The 22,274-nt window shown below is 41.2% G+C and overlaps 2 protein-coding genes across 9 annotated transcripts in view; one reads left to right on the forward strand and one right to left on the reverse strand.

Annotated features, from left to right (window-relative positions):
* The window catches only part of LOC121603699, a 94,160-nt gene that overhangs the window by 48,065 nt on the left and 23,821 nt on the right, over positions 1 to 22,274 (reverse strand). For 5 of the 8 annotated variants that reach the window (XM_041932809.1, XM_041932807.1, XM_041932806.1 and 2 more), the window contains exon 3: positions 1,494 to 2,454. In XM_041932809.1, the coding sequence (XP_041788743.1) occupies positions 1,494 to 1,637 (144 nt within the window). In that variant the 5' untranslated portion in view covers positions 1,638 to 2,454. Of the gene's footprint in view, positions 1 to 1,493; positions 2,455 to 22,274 lie in introns of those variants that run through there. The other 3 variants (XM_041932814.1, XM_041932811.1, XM_041932812.1) reach the window with 2 other exon arrangements.
* Positions 8,792 to 9,343, forward strand: LOC121603701. The gene is made up of 2 exons (XM_041932816.1): positions 8,792 to 9,017; positions 9,099 to 9,343. The coding sequence occupies exons 1-2, from the start codon at positions 8,796 to 8,798 to the stop codon at positions 9,276 to 9,278; spliced, it is 402 nt and encodes a 133-aa protein (XP_041788750.1). The 5' UTR covers positions 8,792 to 8,795; the 3' UTR covers positions 9,279 to 9,343.

Here is a 22,274-nt window from a genome sequence, read left to right on the forward strand (position 1 = left end):
ATTTGACAATGCTTGTAACAAATTGCACTGATTTGACATATGATCTGTCAAATTTAGAAAAACCGCGCATCTCCGAATCCGCGTAACACGGGAACACACCGCACCTCTGAAACCACGTAAACTCAACTACGAACTGATTGTAGGTGTATGTGTGTATGCCAGTACCTTACATGGTTTGATCTTGAGCTATATCTCGTTAAAAATGTCAACCAAATCCTTAGCTTATACGTGCCGTGATTGTGAGCCATCGTAAATGGAAAAATCCTGTCCTTAATGTTTACCGTAGTGAAAGCATGCAAATTCTTCCCCTTGCAACAAACAGCGTCTTACAACGAATGTAAGTCCCATGTACTACTCCAACAATATAGGGTGGAATGAAAAAATGGGTAGGATTTTTTTCAAGACAGACCATTGTATTGCCGTTTGTCTTTCGCATACTGGTGTGTGCAATTGTGCAAAATCCAAAACTCAAGTGCAGCCATCGAAGCGAAGAGTGTTTCTTTGTTGAAACAACTGAAAACAGTAACGCTCAGCGACGTTTGTTCTTTGTCGTCTTAGAGCATTGAAGCATATTACAGTACAGAGGTACATAGAGTTAGATGGCTCTTAGATGACCTCAGCAACAGAAACAAATGCCACTTGTTGTGGGAAATGTAAGTATGTGTGCTGCTATATCCCAAACAACTGCATACGAGTTTACAACTAGTGTAGGTATAGTTTTGAAGCGATACTGATCATTTAATATGATTTCTTGGACTAGATGTTTACGTAGCGACCTTTTTTTTAGAGTAGACTTAGCCAACGTTACATTATTTGGGATGTACAAAGATACAAAGATGTAAGCTGCTGTAAGGTATGGTATTGGATTTACAAGAACTTCCACGGCAGGGAAACGGACAGACACATTTGGGATACAGTCTACAAGTACGCACACTCGGGTTTTAGGACCGGAGGGAACAAAGGACACTCGTCGTTGAGTGTTTTGGAGGACATTTTGCAATCAAAGATAAGGATTGTGCAACACTGAAGGGTATAGGCTGGAGTGCCGATGGAAAGCTAACCAGCACGTAGTGTTGTAAACCCGGGGGTACATACTAAAAGTGGCCATACAATCAGGATTAATAAATAATTTGCAAACGTCAAACAAAAGCTCAAACGAAAGGTCTGCAACAAAGCTACTTTCTGTGTGTGTATTTTTAAAATCAAGTAAACAAATCACTTTGCTGTGCGAATACACAAACCTGTGAAGATAAAGTAAACGCTTGTCGCCATAAGAATAACAAAAGAACATGGATTACACAAAACAAGGAGAAGAAAACATAAAACAACACATCACAAGCACGCAGAAAAGGTGCTGATTATCGTTTGCAGTGCATGTATGTATAGTGATATAAAATTTTGTTTTTGCTATTGCCTGAGCAAAACAAATCTTTTGTAGCTGCTGTGTGGCTCAGTGCTTTCGCTGCGTCCCTCCTTGCACACCGCTCACTTACTGAAAACAGTGCCGACGAGGTCGGTGCTGAGCTGGAAGCGGCCGCCGTACTTCCGTAGTTGAACTGTGTCTGATAGCTACTGCTGGAGAGGATTTTCTTGTGTGCTGATGCATGGGCTCGATAGGCACTGACACTGAGTTTCATCGTGTATGGTACGGGCTCCCTGGGACGCCCTGGGCTGGCCGCCGGTACTAGGGTATTCACATACACGCGCGCACACAAACACACACACACAACACCACTTGCACGCCCCGCACACTAATACGCGCCCTCCAGGAAACCACTTGAGCGTTTTGCACTCTGGTAACGCAACCCTTCACTCGACTGCACACTCGAAAACGCACGTCTGGCAGGAATCTTCATCCGCCCGGTGACGGTAGCGGGCGAGCAGTAACTTAACACCGCCTGAACTATTGCTCATCCCACTACGTATACGAACAATAAGCACGAAAAAAAAAATCATTAGGCAGAAAGAATTTGTCTCTAAGCTTGCCGCCGTCTTTGACGCTTCCTGGTTTACTTGTTTCGCGCAATCCCTTTGCGCTCTACTGTTTATTGGACGAGAAGGTCACACAGCGCATCAGAAGGTGCCCGACAGGTTGACACTTTTAGCTTTTTCTTGTTTCCCTCGTTTCACGCTTGTCTCACATTCCGATCACACCCTGCATCTTTCCGCGCAGTGACCACCGGCACCTGATGGATGGAACGAAGATGTCGGCAAACAGTGGGGCGCCGTCTTCGCCGCACGCTAGAGGGCGCTTCGGGGCATAAAGTCGTCACCATCACACCACTACTGATTGGGAAGGAAGTCGACGGGGAACCGTCGTTTGTCGCCATCCTTCCCTCAGCCCTGCTCCATGAAGATGGATGTCCTTGCACCAGTGCTGCCACCGGTGAGCACTTTCAGGTCTGCTCTGCTTCCGAAACGAAACGCTGAGTCGTTGACGGGAATGATGAAATTCTACAGAGAGAAAGAGAGAGAGAGAGAGAGAGAGAGAGAGAGAGAGAGAGAGAGAGAGAGAGAGAGAGAGAGAGAGAGAGGGATGAGAAAAAAATCATGATATAGACCAAACGACTAGTAGGTTTGCGCGAAAGCTGTCAGCTGGCTGGAATCTCACGAGTTCTGTTTTTTTTTGCTTCCGGTGGTGAACAAATAAAGGCTCTGCTTGTCACCTGCGAGCGTTTTTTAGGCTTTCAGTTTGTCATGATTAATGAAATTATTAACACCCGGCTAAAGATATGGAGCACATGGCAGTGTGAGCCCCGCTGCGGATGGAGAGGTGAGAACATACAAACAAACACACGGACAAAAAAAGGCACCAACAAATGATTCTTTACACGAAACAGCATAATTACGATGATGGATGGAGTGGCAACCGTTTTTATTCAATTTTCTGCACCAACCAATCACCCAACCGACCGATCGATAGCTTCCGTTATCTGTGTGGGATTAATGTGGTTAATATTATTTTCGCTAACGAAATTTACTTTCCCAGTCAGGTTTACTGCAAAGCCACTGTGCTGAGTTTTCAAGTGCGATGAGCAAACGAAGGGTATACAAAAACGAAGAAGTAAATGTGTAGGTAGATACGTTACGCCTGGGACAAATGTATATCTAATAAAGGCTCTATTTTATTTCCAAAACGTAAATGTTATGATAGGATTACAACCTTTTCATTCGAATCCTTCGAACAAAAATTGACCGTTCGTTTTAATTGCTGATTTCCTTCACTGTGATCATTCCCCACTGTGTGAAATTATTTTCCTGGCGCAATTCGGAAAAATGGACCTACGTAAGAAAGCAAACTGCATAAATCAACCATAAATAATCACAGCGCTCCATCCCTACTCCTCATTCGAACGGAATCGTACCTGAGTTTGGAATGGTTATCGAAGCGCTTGAAGAATATATGAAAAAAACATCAACTAACTAATCGAACGGTTGCGTGCTGTTTCCTTTATCGCGTGTGGGAATACAGTTGGGGCTACGTTTTTGCTCCCTACCAACGATATGAATTATGTGACCGATTCGGGACTATTAAAACATCCACCCTCGGAGAACCTTTCCTCCCATTTAAGGCGTGGAAAAGGTCACAAAAGAAAGAAAGAACCTTGGAAGCTCCGAGTGCCGAACGGAATTCAAATTCCATCGCGACCATCGGCGCGCTAGCCTTTGATGGTGCGCTGGAGCGCCTTTTATTGAAGTCATTACAGCCAGTTCTTGGGCACAGATGTGAAACTTTCGTCAAGATTGATGGTGTGTGAGCGGTTTTGACAGGCCATAGCCGGGCGGGATTATAGGTTCTTTTTTTCCCCCTTACATCTTCGATTTTTGCCCGGGCCCGGTCTGACGCAACAACATGCGCCTCCCCAACACGTTGAATGGTTCGAAAATCATCCAATCATTAAATATCATTCACCATAGGCTGTGGTGCGTTCCATGCCGGGGTGAAAGATGCTGCGACACCCTCGGATCCGATCGCTACCGTGTCCCAGATGGTGGCACCATTTTGATAGCTTATTTTTCATGTCCTTTGGTGTGTTCTTTCTGTGTGCCTTATGTTTGCACCCGCTTGTGTTTTGCTCCATCCCGATTTTCGATCAAAAGAACATCGGGAAGATCTGTTTCGTTTTTCATGCACATCGAATCTATCGACTTAATGTCTTTATTATTCGATGAATGATTCAATAAAAAGTGTCGCTCGATGATGTTATTCAAATATGTGTCATCAAAAACAAGCCCATTATGTGTCCTTCGTTATTGTTGCTTGCTGTCGGTGTCGACCAGTAATGCGCTTGCGGAACTAGATGGTGTGTTTCTGTGTGCTTGTGGTTTTTGAGTGCTAAGCTTTCCCACTCATCAGCATCATCGTTATTTTCACCACGTGGACCGAAGCTCGGTGTGGTTGTAAGACAGCTTAATGATTTACAGTAAGCGCTTAGGGAGTAGAGCTTAGTGCTTTTGGGATGAAAATGATAAATGGATCTTTTTTGAGCCGGATTTGCAAATTAAGAACCATTTTCAGTAGCCATGTCCTTGGCCACAAAAAAAAAACAAAAAAAAAACACATGAATGACTAATCAACAATTAAAGGAAAGAAAAGCTATTGATACTTGACAGGAAAATTGATGGCAATAAATAAATGATTGAGTATTATCGAATACATTACCAGCATATTTTGGGTAATTAATACGCGCCGGTCAGGATAAACTCGTATGAGCATTATCCATAATGATTTATTCCAAAACAAGGTTTTAAATGAGAAAGCTGGAACTTTGCACTCAAAATTTTTAGTTTATTAAGCATTCTTGCCTTGGTATTTCCTCCCTCCCTCGTCCAGTAGCTGCAGGATGAGGGATGGTAAACATACTTCCGTACTCGATCATACCCAATTACATAAAATATGATTTGACGTACGATGTGTTTTTCCGACAGTTTCAAAGTTTGGGACGAGGTCCGAAAGAATTCGTTGGCTCCTGTTTTGCCACCACCTTCAGCGCATACTTTCTTATAACTTTGGCTTTTCACATACATCTCAATGGTACAACTTTCCAAGCATAGATTCTTTGCTCTATCCCTTTTCAACTGTAGCATAATGCTAACCGCTCCCACAATGGCCAATGGCTCGTTGGCCATCCATTCCACGCTTTCTCCAGCACCTTCACGGGTACCTCTGGCCATCCACCCGTTCAATGTTCGATGAACCGTCCGCACTGAACTGCCACTGTCTGTTTGGCTCGGTTTGAAGTTGTTCCCATTTTCCGCCCTGTTTACCGAACATCCGTGCGAAGCAACTTATCGGTCGAAACTGGACGGAAAAAGCTATCCCACACACCCACCAAATAACAAACAACGCGTCCATCCCAATCGATGTCATTTCACGGGGTTGGGAGGGGTAGTGCGTTATCGATGTGCGTCGCCACATGTCTGTATGTATTTTTTATCATCATTCTGCTCGATCATTCCGCGCTACTATGGTTCTCAACCTTTTCTCAACCCCAAAGCTCCAACCCCCCCCCCTCCGCTATACTGAAAAAATCAATGCAGAGTTACAAAAAAAACATACACACACAAACATACTATTTCCAAAGCATACTGCTGGAAGTATTCTACTTTACGTGTAGATTGCTTTTGCTCTTTACGTTTCGAACGGGTCGGCAAGTGGCGAGAAGAAGGGAAGCATTTCATTTATTGTCCGTTTCGATTCACTGCCCGGTCAACAACTTTAACGAAGGAGCTTCCCAATTGAAACCGAAATGAACCCCAATCCAGTGGCTGGAACCAAGAGGTAAGGAGGGGATGTGGCGAGGGACGGTAAAGGGCGTGTTTTTCCTTACCATTATTGTGCATCCGCTAACAAATGAGTTCGTTTTTATGAGATTTTGAGTGCAGGAATGCGATGGAATGCAATATTACTTCGAAAATAAGCGAAATTAAATATGTAAAATTTATAAGAATTCAACTCTATTGGAATTTCACTAAATGATGAATAATATGTATGTTTTTATGTTATTGTATTTCAGTTTTTACAACAGAAATTGGCAGATTAACTTTTACATTAAATTTTTCTTTGTTATTATACTTTATTTTCCTTAGCATTGTTGCGGCTAATGATGTCAAAAGTGAAATATGCAAAAACACACACCCGTTTTGAGTTTGATTTGCTCCTTTCGGGATCGGAGCTAGCTTCCATTTCGTTGCATCATTCCGTATTGTTCCCGGTCGATTGCTCGTTCACTCAAAAATGTGTCCTGTTTAATGGTTACATGCTTGAGTCTGTACGACAAGCGGAGGTCGCCTGCACTGGCACTGATTCCTGCCAAGCAACCATGCGTGTCAAATAAAAGTACAATATTACGATAGAATCCATCCTTCGTGCGGCAATCGCTTCGGACCAGTTCCGCCATGGGAAGGTAGCGCACGTAGCATAACAGGGGAAGGGCCAAGCCGCCATCCCGTCGGTGAAGGAATCGAAAATGGTCATTTTTTACGATTCTTCCTTGTTTCTTTACGCTCCAACGGTGGGAAAGTGGATGGCATCCAACTACAAAGGATCGATCGATTTCATGCTTTACTGGCGGTACCGGAAGAGATGATCCGGTAACATCGGCATTTTTTTTAATCGAATTTCTTCGCGAAAAAGCGGATTTGAACACTGCAAAACATAACTGATGTGTACATGAGCTGTTGCTACAAGTTGAATGTTTGTCAAAATTGCACTACAAGCAAAACAAAATACTTGTTTGTTTTATATGAAAAAGTGTGGTGCGGAAGTGTTGCGGTTAATATTGCGTACCGCGAGATATCATTTATTATTGGGTTTCAGCAGGGCATAAAGCCAATCCTTTATGTTACTTTACATCATTATATGTCACATCAAATAAAAGTACTTGGAGATATTGAAGTCCGTGCTGCGTAAAAGCTCTAGTATGCCACCTACCTCGCAGTATTTATCGCTGAACCTTAGCTGTATTCGTAAAATAATAAGGTAGCTACCTCATTTGCTGTCAAAGTCGTACGGTCGATATTCAGTTGTTTGGCTTCGACTGGTCAGAGCTCCATTGCATGTGCGGAGGCCATGGAGCAACAAAATTTGCCACTAATTGGGAAAACCTGCACAATGTTTAATTAAGAAAGTTTCGCCGCCTGGCACGAGCACATGAATATTGCTTCACTACTTTGCTTAAGTTTTGTGACGATGGTTCAGTACCAGCATTGTGTGCATGAAGTATAAGCATCACTCTGAACAGAGCCAAAAGTTCCTTGACATTGTGTTTCTTTCGTGGCAGGTTTTTTTTGCGAAGGATAGAATAAAATGAATATTTGGAATATTTAGAATATTTGGAGTATGTACGCTTGTGTTTAGAATTTAATTTTATATGTAACCCTAATGTTTGATGCTCTCGTTAAGCCTTAATAGCGTATGAGTATTTTTATAAAATAATAATAATAATAATAATAATAATAATAATAATAATAATAATAATAATAATAATAATAATAATAATAATAGTAATAATTATAATAATAATAATAAAAATAATAATAATAATAATAATAATAATAATAATAATAATAATAATAATAATAATAATAATAATAATAATAATAATAAATAATAATAATAATAATAATACTAATAAAAATAAAAATAAAAATAAAAATAATAATAATAATAATAATAATAATAATAATAATGATAATAATAATAATAATAACAACAACAACAATAATAATAATATATAATAATAATAATAATAATAATAATAATAATAATAATATTAATAATAATAATAATAATAATAATATAATAATAATAATAATAATAATAATAAATAATAATAATAATAATAATAATAATAATAATAATAATAATAATAATAATAATAATAATAATAATACTAATAATAATAATGATGATGATAATAATAATGATAATAATAAAAAAGTATATTATAATAGAATTTCGAAATTCGTCTTAGGTATTTTGAAAAATTTTAAGGAACCATTGTTACACTATTTCACACATGCACCAGACAATGTTCGAGGTAGAACCGATATATGTTAAGGTACTTCAATGCTTGATTATATTGTTGGAAATTATGGCTATAATAATTAGTTTGGAAAACGATGATTTTTTTTTGTGGATTTGTTTCATTGTTTGTGACATTGCTGCAAATTAAAGCCCGGCGTGTTAAATAAACATCACAATGTAACAACAATCATGCCGAATCGAAACGGCACCCAGCGGATGCCCAGCAGTGGAGCAATTAATTTGTCAATTTTAAATTTCGATTCGAAAGCACTTAGCCGTACTTGTGATAAAAACAATGCGGTGGATGAAAGCATCGCAATGCTTTTGTGACTTTCTCCTGCCTGCTGTTCGCAACGTTCGCCAGGCCTGGCAGGGCACACGTCGAATGCAAATTGTTGGCACAACCGGTTCAGTTGCGATGACACAGGCGAATGTAGCGGAGGGCACGTATCTTTTGCTTCATTTGGTGTACGGTTGTCACGTTTGAAAAGTGCACTTCAACAGGAGCAAACAGTTTTGCGTTGCAATTGTTTCTCAGAATGCCTCAAATCCTTTAGTTGACAGTGAGTGTGAGTCATTTTTAATAAGTTATGCAAAAGGAGATTAAATGTAAAACAAAACAGTGCACTGAAAGCCATTCACGTTGCCTGTGTGACGCTACTTTCACCGTAATGCATCGTTCAAAAAGATGTTTGTTTCCTTCTTGCAAGTAAAGCGCGATCCCACACGACCTAGCTGCCAGTCAGTCGTTGTCATCGATACTGCAATGTGGTCGGTACGGGTGCTTCTCTTGACGTTCTTAGCAGTGCTGTGTGTGCAGCGGTGTGCCGCCCATGTGCGCTTGCGAGATGAATTCGTCTGGGGAAACCGTGACGACCGAACGGATCGTGTGTGTTTCTCACAGTCGGTCGTTATCGACCCCACTTGGGAAGCGTTCTTTGCCTTCTTTCGTCCCGTCACGCGGCTCGTGACGTTCATTCCGCCCCGGGTAATGTTGTGTAAAGGCAACGCAATGGTGCTGATCACTAATTGGAAACGATGTTCCCTTTCTTACTGTCACTTTCAACAGCCGGATCAGGTGGTGCGCTATATACGTGTTTGGACCGATGCTCCTTGGTACCGGTTTCGGGCAGAACTGCTACACGGTGGCGTGGGGACAAAGGCTCCAATCATAACCATCATTCAACTAAGTCGCCACTGGCTGCTGTTTGCAAATGTAGTAATTTATTGTTCGACCGTACCGCCGTAAACTTATGTTGATAAGCTATTGCGTGAAAGAAGGATATTCTAAGAATAAAAAACACAACTTTCCATTCCGAATCCAGAACATTTCTCCTTGCTAGGGTGTCTTATTTCACGATGATTGGTTTTGAGCATCGCTTATTTTGATGGAATTTAATCCCTGATCCCAGGTTATTTGGAGGCTTCCATCATTAGTTTATTCTTTTCCTGGAAAAGAATTTGGAATGCCTGCCAGCTGCAGTGTGAAATTACATATCTTTTTTGTAATATGATATAAGCAATCAATTTATTTCCCCTATTTTTCTTTGTGTTTTAGTCAGTGTTTTTAACCAGTAAGCACTTCTTTGTAACAAGCTACATTTAAATTTCAATACCGATCAAAAACATAATAAGTGATGTTTCATGTTGAAAATCCAGTCTATATGATGTAAAAAAACAATGTGAGTCTTGCAGCAATTTCAAAGATTAACATGTACGAAGTCTTCTGAAAGCTCTGAACTGATCAGAAGCAATAAAAATGGTGATGAACGATGTATTTTTACTTGTAAAAAAAAAGAAAAAAAAACAAGGAATGAAACAAGTGCTCTAAATCCTTCGGCTTAAAAATGTCGACGCACATGGTGGCAAAGGAATGTCAATAAAGAAGCGTTTCTGCAAATATTTCCTCCAGGCTGATTAGTGCAATTTTTCATCCCCGTTTGCGGACACACGCCCCTGAGAACGGTCCGACAGCTTGAAGCTCTGTTTTCATGGCAAAAGTTGACATTTGATCCTACGGCTTGAGCTGACATTTATTAAAACTCGCTCTTGGGTGCACGTAGTAACCGGATAGCGTAAGGGTTTCGGTGCAATGTCGTTTTGCAAGTAGATGAAAAACAAAACCCAACTGCTAGGGAAAAGGGCTGGTTTACTGAGAAGGTTTTTGATCAGATCCTTCCATAGAAAAAGTGAAAGTTATTGGAAGATTCGCAATAGCAGTCATACATGCTTGTTCCCAAAACATTTTTGTACTAATTTTATTGATACGTTTTTGATTTAACCCACTTGTGGCTAGCATTCATTTTTACATTTTATGTTGCTATAAAAGACGCTTTTAGAATTCGAAGTGACTCCTTCAAATACAGCATGAGTGAAAGCATGAAACAGTCATTCAACCTTTTTTTTTATAACAAGTCAATCTTAGAGAAGCTAAAATTAGATTAACTGAAAACTACGATTGCGGAGTTGCTGTCAAATTTGGGTCGCTTCACCATGTCCTCTCACCGTCCCTAGGCGCTTTCGGCGTAAACAGTGCGCCCATGGAAATACACATAACGTTTCGAGCCCAATTTACCGAACGCAAAGGGACGGATGTGACAAATGTGTTGTCCATTTAAATTCATGGTCCCAAAACTTTCCCTTCTCCAAACAACCGATGGGCTGTTGGCAAGATGTGCGTTTTTGGCAAAACGTTCGACTTTGATTACGATTCTTGGATCCCAAATCGTTCATGCACGGAAAGAGTTCCCATTCTGCACTGTGGTCTAATAAAATTATCTTTCCTTAGGTAACATCCTGTCCAACCATTTCCCCTGTTCAACCCAAATGCAAAAGATGTTCCCATTTGTGGACAGCAAACAAAACCTTTAGGCTTTAGTTTCGAACATCGGGATGGAATGTTGAATTTAAATTTAACTTAAGGGTTACTACACCTTTCAGACGACTCCGGTAGTACATTTGTGTGTGATTTTTTTCGTGGTATGTTCTTTTTCATTTCTTTACTTAAAGTTTCTGTTTTTTTTTACTCAATCTACTTCATCTGCATGAAGCAGAATCTGAAGATAAATTTATCCTTTTTTGGCAGTGGTTGACTGTTTGCAACACCTTACAAGAACAGTACGAGACACTCCTAAGCTCCAAGCTCAAAGGTTACGGAAGCTTATAACTACGCTGCTTTCTGAGCGCTCCATAAAAATCTTCCGGATTTGTAGGGCTTTACAGTGAGGTTTTGGTTCTGGCCAATCGATTTCAGAAGGAAAGATAAATGAGGTGATTACGCACCATCTCCGGTGGATTTTTTGTGGTTTCTTATGCAAGGTTTCTTCTCGCCAGACGCTAGAGCCAGACATGGCATGCTGCGATTTAGTCGTAGAGCTTTCGGTTGCGATTGACTTTGTAAAAATTATGCGCCAAAATGGCAAAATAAGTGGGACGAAACGTGCCACGACAGAACGAACCATCAAATCTGGCAGTTAATATCAACCAAAAGGGACGCATCATTATCGAGCCATTACGTGGGCATCCTTTCACAGCAAAGAACCTCTGTCAACACAGGTCAACCACCGATGTAGCGTACGGAGCGGGTGGGAAATAAAATGTGATTCATCTCACTTTTGCTCGAGAGCAAACACATTTTTCACATCAAAAACAATGCCCCAGCGCTTCCACGACTCATGGGTAGGGCAAGCAAGTTCAAACAATTCTTCGTTATGCATCAACTAGCACGCTCGTGCCGAAGTTCATAAAGCACCAACGGGACGGGAGCTTCCTTTTTATTCCGAGACGCACAAACTGAGGCGTACAATGAAAGCAGCGAACAAGAATATGGATCTATATATATTACTTCGCACTTTTCGTGTTTGATTTCTTTATGCTCTCTTTTTTTCTCGCCTTGCTCAGCGTTCCATATCGTGCGCACTTACGCACATTGCAACCAGTTTTTAAGGAAGCTGTGCCATCGGCTCTGTCAGAAAGTAGGTCAAAAGGTTGTTTGAACTTTCGCGGAAGCTCACGAACCTTGTGACGGTTAAAAGTGACGCGCACGATGTCGCTATACGTTTTGGTTTCAAAACCGTCGGAACTTTTAAACTGGGGAAGGGAGTGTTTGGTCATATAATGGAATGCTTGGAAGCAACCGCAAACATCAACCATTAAGCGATAGAAACAAGCATCTTTATAAATTTGCGCAGCGTTCATAAAATCAGCTAAAGGACGAAACTTGCTGCGAGGTGCAACGAATTTTCGTCTTGTTTGCTGAAGATGTACAATTTTAATTGTGCAACAAGTAGCACATACTGGGAGTGTTTTCAAATAAGTTATTAGTCGTAGTTATTTAATTATTTGTTTTGTTTTTTTTTTTTGCTGTTTAGACCACAACACTGCAGCTGAATATGTAGTTTCTGAATCATGTGTTCAAAGTATTGTAAAGATCAGCATTGAGAACTGAAGTTGAACAACAAAGTACAGCTGCTCTCTCGAACGATACGTATTTGTGGTTTTCCATGGACACATTGTACCATATTTGTTTTGTCACACACGTGTCCTGATGCGACCTCGGTGACCACGGCTGTTCCACGTAAGAGCTTGTTGATTGTTTGGTATGCAATGGTTTTGGGAACAAATATACTCATCAAAGCATCAAACGACATACTCCCTGCCACATGCAAAGTGTGCGGTTAGTTTATACAACAACCAAACATATTGTTGAGACCTTCTGCTTAAAAATACTTTGCTAGCCATATTGTGTTTACCGAGAAAAGTCGACGGAAACATAATTTTGCTAATGGTAGAAACTTCCACTGTATGTAAACGCCGACTCCCGAGCTGCGGTGCCACGTGCCACGCCAGGATCACTTGAATGGGTAAGAAAAGAATTCCAATGGAGCAGAACAAAATAAATTCTAATCATGAAATATATCAGCCCTGACGCAATTATGCATGAATGCCCTTCATCGCGGCCCGGCGCAGGATGCGAGGCGCGGGGGAAAAATGCCAAAGACAATACGCTGTAAATGTACCGTACCGAACCGTGCTTCTGCTGACAGACATGTTTGCCCACGGTTGCTGCGTGTTTATTGCAAATTCAACCGCAAACACACATGAGCGTGGCATATTAATTTCAATTTATGAGAACAAATCACGCCACTTGTACTGGGGAATGTTTGGAAAATATGGAAAATAATATCGAGCCCGACCGCTGAAATGGCGTGGCGGGGTTGGTCGCGGCTTGCATAACAGGGTTGTGTGAAGAAATATGAACAGTGCGTAATTCATAAAACATTCAAAGCCCCGCGAGAGCCATTTTTTGGGTAGCTGAACGATACAATTCTAGAGCCTCGTTGAAGCTATTTCAACATTTGAAATTGAAGGATATGTTATTGGTTTTTTTTTAAGATTAGATGTAGGCATAGCTTAATTGTACCGATGTAAAGTGATTAGTCGACTGTGTTGAGATATTAAGTCATTCGTAGCTTAATAACTAGTTGTGTAGAAATTAAACTTTTTGTCATAATTTGTTGTAAATACAATATTTACGAATAAATTACATAGCACACCTTAACATTTATTATACAAAATTGACATACTATTTGGCAAAAATGCATTTTCAAACAAGTCTTTTACGCTCACAAAAAAGGTGAAATCGAATGTAGCAGAAAAATATACGAAGATCAGCAGTACATTACACTAACACCGATGACACTGTGAGTGAATATATAATTCCAGAAAGATGCGTGTAGCAGAATTTGTAGCTCCAAACAGCAACCTAGCCAACTTCAAACATTTTTTTTTACTTTAGTTAAGTGAAAAACTGCGCCCACAGTACAGCAGTGAAGAAAATCCCACCTCTTTACTGTGTGTTTGGTGTCCGTTTTTACACGCTCCCAACAGGCAGCCGAAGCATTGGGGAATAGCAAGAGAAAATAAGGAAAAAAAACAATCCCGAAATGCGGGAGAGACTTTTCAGGCGATAGGCGATGAAATTAGCGGAAATAGACTTTGTTGATTTAGGCAGTGGTTCACTTTCCGGAAAGAGATACGGAAAAGTTTCAAATAACTTAAGCAGAGGGTTTTCCGGACCATCGTTGCAACCCCATTTCCCCGGCTGTGAAGATGGGACAGAAAGGATAGTGGTTTTGGTTGTTTCTGACGCACCGCATGGTACTGGATTTTTTATTTGCTTTTATTTGTAAAAAATATAACCCTTTTACCTCGGTAAGGCTTTTTAGCAGATTTTCGATTAACAACATGGTTTCAATTAACAGATTTTTGGAAAAAAAATAATATCCGTTCAATTTAGATGTTGCACACAGAGACATATCGTAGATGTTTTTCATCTTCGTGTAAGCTGAACATTGTTACGTCCTGATCTCATCGTCATCATCCTACAGAAAATGTGATGAAACAGGAAAGAGCTGGCTAACAAAAGCTGACTCAAGACAGGTGTATCAGTACCAAAGATGTTGATGGCTTATTTTTGTCCCGTTGGAATATCCCCCCCAATTGTAAATTATAATCTACTGTGGTGGAAAGTATGAATTATTGTTTAAAAAGTATTTTCAATACGATGAACAGTTAACAAATATTTAATTTACTCTCAAAATTTTAATTTTTTTTATTCACGAACATTTAAAGAGGCTAGCAATACAGCATTGCTGAATTATATTTCTTGAACGCTACATTTTGAACATAAATGGACGAAAATTTAAACAGCCCTCGCTAAAAAGTGTTTTGTAAAGTAACTTAAAGGTATAGTGCAATCTAGTTTTAGTTTACATTTTATGGGGTTTAAATATTTTCGCTTTAAATTAGGAATATATGTCCAAATTATATCTCAATGCTTCCCGAATTCCATTGGATGTACATGATGGTGTAAGAAATAACGAAACAACGCAAATCTACCTGCAAGAACCGACGGATGACAAAAAAATCAAATACCGTGCATGGTAATAAAATCACCCTGTCTTCCAATTACTATCACTCTCGGCCTTGTGGGCTAGTGTTTCTCGTTAGCACAGCGTTGTAATCAGATTCGAAGAGCATTCGTCCACTGCCCGAACTACTCCCTGTACGATAACCAAACGTTACTCGCAGTGTCCTCGGTGCTGTTTCCGAGCCAGAAACCCAGCCCAAACTCAATTCACTAACGTAATGAGCATCCATTGTCGAGATTAGATAAGTAATGACCTCCGACATGGACCATCGGGGTGCCATCGCCCAGTGGCGTCACGGTGTTCAAATTGATTCACAATGCATTTGTGTGTTAGTTGTACCTTCGTAGAGATATCGTAAAAGAGCCCTTTAGTTTAGCTTTGTGGCAACGCTATGAAATTTCTTTCGCACATCCTTTCCATAAGATTACACTAGATGGAGACAGTGGATAGGGCCGGAGAGAAATATTATGATCATTGTGTTCGAAATGGTAAATATTAATTAGTATAAATGGTATGTGACCTTATTGAACGAAGGAATCGTTAAAAGGGGGCACCAACATAAAAGGTCGCTGATTTTGCTAATGTCACGGTGGAGAAATGGGTTTATCAACAGGTAGTACTGGGTATGTTTCAAATATCATTGGCATCATTCTGTATAGCATAGACTAGAACTGTCTCGAGTGAATATTAAATAAAAGAACACAACGAAGGAAGATAAATCGTTTGATGTTATTAAAAATAATCACACAAATCAACCCTATGTTGACACAGTAATCAACGGTTGTTATTATACGAAACATCCTTTTGATTGATTATGATAAGAAAGCATTCCAACCACTCGTATTCCATGTTTTCCCTGGAAATCATTATTTTATACTCCACACACATCAGACTCGGCATAAATTATGCATTTCGATCTGAAGCACGCCGTATCGAATGGGCGTACGGGCGAACCGAAGCTTCGTTTCCTGGGCATCGCAAATACCTTCGCAACACTACCCCATGCGCATACATCCTCTCACTTGCCAACGGCTCGTAAACCAAGCGGCAACAAAAACTACGATGCGGCGCATAAATCGAACCAACTAAATCTATAACGTTGTTTAGCGCTTTTTCGCTTGTCCCCAGGACATCAATCGCATTGGAACGGGACGCCATACCGAGTGGCATTTGCTGAAAGCTTTCGAAACAGTAACACACAACTAGTGTGTATGTATGCGTGTGTGTGTGTGTGTGTGTGTGTGTGTGTGTGTGTGTGTGTGTGTGTGTGTGTGTGTGTGTGTGTGTGTGTGTGTGTGTGTGTGTGTGTGTGTGTGTGTGTGTGTGTGTGTGTGTGTGTGTGTGTGTGTGGTGTGTGTGTGTGTGTGTGTGTGTGTGTATGTGTGTGTGTGTGTGTGTGTGTGTGTGTGTGTGTGTGTGTGTGTGTGTGTGTGTGAGTGTGTGTGTGTGTGTCGGCCAAATCCGTCCCTTCGATTCACTGTCTTCAAGATCTCCGCCTACCACCCTCCCAGAGTGTAATATGATCAACAATGGGCAGCTCCATGTTAGCGATTGTGCCCGCCAGACACAGCACAAACACATCAACCTCATCATCTACCAGCTCATACACAGCGAACGTAACCCACGTGGAGCATTTACTATACGGTACGATGCAGAGGGTCCCACTGTAGCTGACAGTGGGCGCAATAATGGATGGTGAAAAATCATATTCATCCCACGGCTAAATCATATTCCAATCTCGCACCACTTGAGCCGGTAGCGGGCCGAAGGGCTCCGCGGGCCGCACGGAACGGGGAGATGGGTTCTTTTTGTAGGAATCGTTGAGCCCACGGAAGCGCTGGATTTGTCCACGGGCCGTGAGGATTTACCCGGAGCCACCATGGCAGCCGAAAAGTAGACCAAGCCATAATGGTCGTCACTTGAGTGCGATATATAAATGGCACATATTTTATGCTACCACTTTTCCCACCGAGCAAGCGGGATGGAGTGGCAGAAACGATGAAAAATCATAACCATCGTAGGCACGCGTTTCAGTGGCAGGGAGGGAAGTATTCCCGGGGCATATGACTCGGGCCCGTGCCCCTGAACGATGGCATAAATTTATTGAGCCTTAATGGTGGCGACCGACTCAGCTGCTATTTGCTACTCCATTCAACCGTGAATATTAGTCCAGCAGATGGAACGGACTAGGAATGGGGCGGGAGCTTTATCCTTATCGTGGGGAGGATGGGTTCAGGCGTTCGTGATTCGATTCCACTTTGATGGACGCTGCAATCGGAACAATTTTAATGCTAGCAACCGAAATGGATGAAGAGAGGCAGTACAGTGAATGTCATATTGTACTTGGCAAAATGGATTTGGTGTTTAGTGTTTATTTTAACCACGGAAAATGTAATCGGTCGCTTTGCTATGTCAGCGAGTCAATACTTTGTCGAGTGCTTTGGATGCTGCATGATAAGATACACTGTGCATCGAACTATTGTGAAATAGCTTATGAATAAACAAATATTTATATTTTCAACTTTTCACTAAAAGCATAAAATTTAATTTTCACTAAAATTTTAACAAGCTTTTTTATATGAATTATAATTGTCCCGAATCAGGTTAATGCGTACCTTGATCTTGACATACGATCACGATGGATAGTCTGGTGATAAAAAATACATTTTAGATGTTACGTTTTCAACCGCCTTTTTCATGTTTTCGTTTGACGTGTTAATAGAATTATGGAATAGTGTAGTGTAAAAATCATTTACAGATATGCATATTAATCAATACAAGTACCGTCCTAAGAATATTGCGTATAAAATCATAGCTGTAATGTATGTAGGAAATAGAAGACAGCTGACAGTTGGCAAACAAAGAATAGGGGACAACTGTCGTAGAGATAATTTGGGATCACTATGTGCTGGTGTCAGTCGAAGCTGACAGCGCGGTAAGTTTAGCTAGAGCGAGGTTTTTCCCTTTTTATTCTACATTCATTAAAACCATTAGTGCTATTAGTACTAGCACAAGCAATCAGTTTTAACAGAACAATCTTTGTAAATCAATAAACTGACACTTAACCGTCCCATCTCTATCTTCCTGCATAATCGACGATCCGCTGTAATCTTATTATCAGCTTAAATACAGTTCATTTTTTTTATGTTCCAATGCCAAAGAGCACTTCTTTTCCGATTCCAAGTTTTGTAATTTATTTTGTAAGCCGCTTAATCAGCCGGAAAATAAACACTAACCATCAATTAGCCTCTTTCCTTCAATTGCTCTATTTTGCTCCGGTTCATCTCTCTCTATATTTGAAATGCACTTGTACTATTTAGAGCCAAAAGTGTCGGTTAGGAGCATTTTTGCATTTTACGTAAGAGACCATTGCACAGGAAGAGAATTTCTTAGGCTTTATCATAATCTATCTTGTATATTTGTTCAAACACAGTAGAGTGTTGTCAGTGGTCTGATATGGATTAAGGGATATAAATAGAATTAAAGGTAGTTGTGCTTTTTGTTTCAAATCACCTTATTTCAGATACAAGTTCAATATACCAGTGAAATTGGTTCAAAGAGATACACTTAGAGTCTACAGCACACTTCCAAATTCTAAACAAGCCTTGTCCGAATGAAAGCACTGAACATTCTATGAGCATGGTGAACATCACTGTGATCCAGCACTATGTAATTCTGTGCAAATTCATTTCATGGATTTATGCCGTTCGCTCAGACAACGTTCAGCTGGGTCGAAAGTGCAACATTGCACTTTGCAGTCTTGGGATCAATTTTACAGCACTCAAAGTTTTCAATGTCGATGTAATAAAAAGCCATCCGCCGCACCTTTCAATTGCTCAATTCGCTCTGGGCTACGGACGAAAATAGATCGCTCGGTTAAGCTGAAGGATGGTTCGAACGGATGGTGAGGATTGAAATCAAATCCTAGCCCCAAAAGAGATCCGAACGTCATTCACTCTACAATCGATTCAACTGCCAACCGTCGTTCGGTCCACGGCGTCCCCATGCTGGCGACCATTTGGAGGAGTTTCGTTTAGATTGGTCCTATGGTTTTGTTTTTGTGCATAAGTGAATTCTACTGCCGGTATCATTGCGGCCGTCCACTCTTTGCCAGCAGTTCAATGTTGCAATGAAAAGGCTATTCATCATGCGCCCAGGGCGTTGATTTCTCATAAACGCCTAGCATGCCGAAAGGGCGATTCGCTACTATTCCGCAACGGGTTCGGTTTTATCAAGGGGGTGTGCTTAGAAATCCAAGCGAATGGACATAAAAAATGAAGAAAAAAACGAACCACAAGCGACTGGTGCCACACTGCGCGCTGCATTGCCGGTCATAGTCATGCTGGCCTGCTAATGCCCGGCTACTTCGATGCCCTTGATTTCTACTTACTTGCTGCCTTGCTTTTACGGGATGATCCGTGGACCAGCGGAGCCCACGATAGATAAACATGATTGATGACCCATGGCATCAATGGTTTTGGGAGAGAGAGAGAGAGAGAGAGAGAGAGAGAGAGAGAGAGAGAGAGAGAGAGAGGCAGAGAGAGCGAGAGAAAGGGAGGAAAAGACGGAAAGACAGCTTTCCAATGCTCTTTCCAGTGTGTGTGTGAGTGTGTGTGGAGAGGAAACCGTAATGTGGCGTCAGAATGGTTGATGGATTTTGTCCCATTTCATGACTGCTTTTTTGCCATTCCGAGTGCCTGTTTACTGGTAAGATATGAAAGCGATTGGATAGAAACGGAATGATGAGGCTGTGGAACGGAAGCTAACGGATAAACAACAGGAAACTTGAAGAAGGAAGTAAACTTTGGTCAAAAGCTTTTTGGGTGCATCGTTGTTTTCGGGCAGAAGATGCATTTGTTTTGTTGAATTAGTGTATCATATTTTGTCTTTGACTCAAAAAGAAAGGATAATTTGTTGATGGAGAGAAATCATTCTAAATTTTTCAACTATAAAGAGAAAGTTTATCTACTCTATATCTAAGAAATTATCAACATATACTAATTGAAATTAATGACACAATTGCAACATTGGAGCTTTCATTATTTGGTTCCTCGTCGCTGTAACCGCACAGAAGTTGTTTACCGCAATCAAACACATTTCAACTCATTTTTGTGCATTCACCCTGGGTACGCTTGTCTATGTTAGAACTTTTTAATGGATTGCTACCGGAAATGGCGCTCTCATTTGCACATCACATCAAGTGTACGGTAAGGTGTTTGCGAACCTTAGCATGCTTGAGCTCTTATGCTCTGTTCCGTTCCGGCAACATCATCAAACCCAAATGGCACATGTTACCGTAAGCTTGGTAATGCTACCAATTCAATTGCTTGCTTCATTGTCGAGCAAATCGACATTTGTCTTTCGTTGGCAAAAGTGGAACAGCAAAAATAGGAGAAAAAAGAACGCGTGCATTCTATGCACAGTTGCAACTCGTTCACTTGACACACAGGCTCGCAAGCTCGTGCTGCTTCTGACCTGACACCCTGCTGCCATCAGAATTAATTAATTAGTGCTATTGTTACTACCCGTAGGAAAAGATAAGGAAGACAAAAGGACTGCAAAAAAGACGAGCCCAAGGCAGACACATACACATAGAACACTGAACAAACGGAAAACGGATGAAAAGAGCAAACGAACAGAGAAAGCATGAAGAAACGTTTATCTATTCCATCGTAGACCGTGTCGGGCACACACACACACACTCATACACACCCTACTGATTGCAGCTGACACGTAATGACGTGATCCTGCATGTGGTGTAAATTACATGTGAGCAAAATGCTGATGACACAGGGCAGCTCGAGTGGTTTAGTGGAATTAAAGCTAGGCCATCCTCCCTGGAGGGATGTAGAATATGCCGACTATGCCCAACATGTGCAACCATCGACGCAAAGGGTCACATGTGCAGCTCACCTTCAAACGAAAGTAACGAGCGGGGTGGATCCATATGTGCGAGTGTGTGTGTGTGTGTTTTTTTTCTTGCACGTTACAACGGTACAATTCGTACGAAGGCAACTTTCTTTTACCGGCTCGTCTAATATGGTAATTGTGTTGATATTATCTCGCCTTTATGCAGTACAGCTTTGTTCCCACGCTTTATTCTGCTACTTGTGTACAAAAAAAGCCTCATGTCCAGGTGACACTATTCCACTTTCCCACTATTCATGTAGCATTCGCGTGTACACCGTACGCCGCATTCATCTCGCTCGCATTAGTAGGCCAACAGAGTTTACACACACAAACGATCGCCCGGTCGCTTGTACATTAGCATAGAAACTGGTGCTCTTATTACACCCTACAGCGCCACAGGCCGACAAACACCCACTAAGTGCACCGTTAATGAGGTGTTCTGACACTGGTTAGTGAAAGGAGCTCAAAATTGCGCTAGGGTACTTCAGATCAAGAGAGCCTGCCCGACGATAGCGAGTGGTTCAAAATGGTTGACCTTTTAATGATGGACAGTGTGTGTTCTTCCCGCCGAGGGGCGTCTGGAACGATGAAGGGCTGCGAACGGTAGGCTGATCATAGCACCCTTCTCCGCTCTTGAGGCATGACTGAATGAACGACCGTGCGCCTCCTTTTGACGCTTTTGACATTCGCCACACGATTGACAGCCGGAAAAACAGCACACTGTAGTACTTCGGTGGAAAGAACGGTTGTGTGATAATTATGCTGTTTGGGCTTGAAGGCAAAAGGTTTGAAGGTCAGGTGTAGGCTTTCATTGCTACGTGAAAAGCAGCTTTTATTTACAAAACATGGCAATATGGCCCCACAAGACCTCTTAGTTTAATTAATTGATAGTTTGAATCGAGAACTTACTCATGATTCTATAATACTTGCCATTCAAAGAATCGCAAGTGATCGAAACTGAATCACGATCATTTCAACAAGATAGTTATGTTTGAGTTGATCTCGTGTAAATTGTTGTTTGCTCAGCAAGACAATCTTGCTTCCAGTTGAGCAACGCTGTCAGATTGACGGCTAACATCATACATTTGGATCTCTCCAGCACTGAACACGCACGATCCGGCGCCAAGACAAACTAGACAGCCTTAGCTTGTCAACACATCCGGTAGCGCGTCGCTCAACTTCTGACAACTCATGTCGAAGCAAGCGTCGCGCTTGTAGCATCCACATGGTTCCACGATAGCGCAGAACATATCGAACATGGCATGGAGCGAAGGGTTCTTTCTTTTTTATTTCTATCCAGCTCAACTTTGCCACGCGAGCGATGTCTGTGCCAAACCTTCCTGTTTCACTTCAAACCAAAATCGTGTGGAAATTTCCACCATGACACGTGGCAAACGTGGTAA

Source organism: Anopheles merus, chromosome 2R (assembly GCF_017562075.2).
Source record: "Anopheles merus strain MAF chromosome 2R, AmerM5.1, whole genome shotgun sequence".
NCBI classification, from domain to species: domain Eukaryota; kingdom Metazoa; phylum Arthropoda; class Insecta; order Diptera; family Culicidae; genus Anopheles; species Anopheles merus.

Excerpts from the sequence above, each read along its gene's own strand:
- LOC121603701 (XM_041932816.1), top strand. The coding sequence starts at position 8,796 with ATGTGGTCGGTACGGGTGCTTCTCTTGACGTTCTTAGCAGTGCTGTGT. Across the intron at positions 9,018-9,098 it reads TGACGTTCATTCCGCCCCGG|CCGGATCAGGTGGTGCGCTA; the intron begins GTAATGTTGTGT and ends CACTTTCAACAG.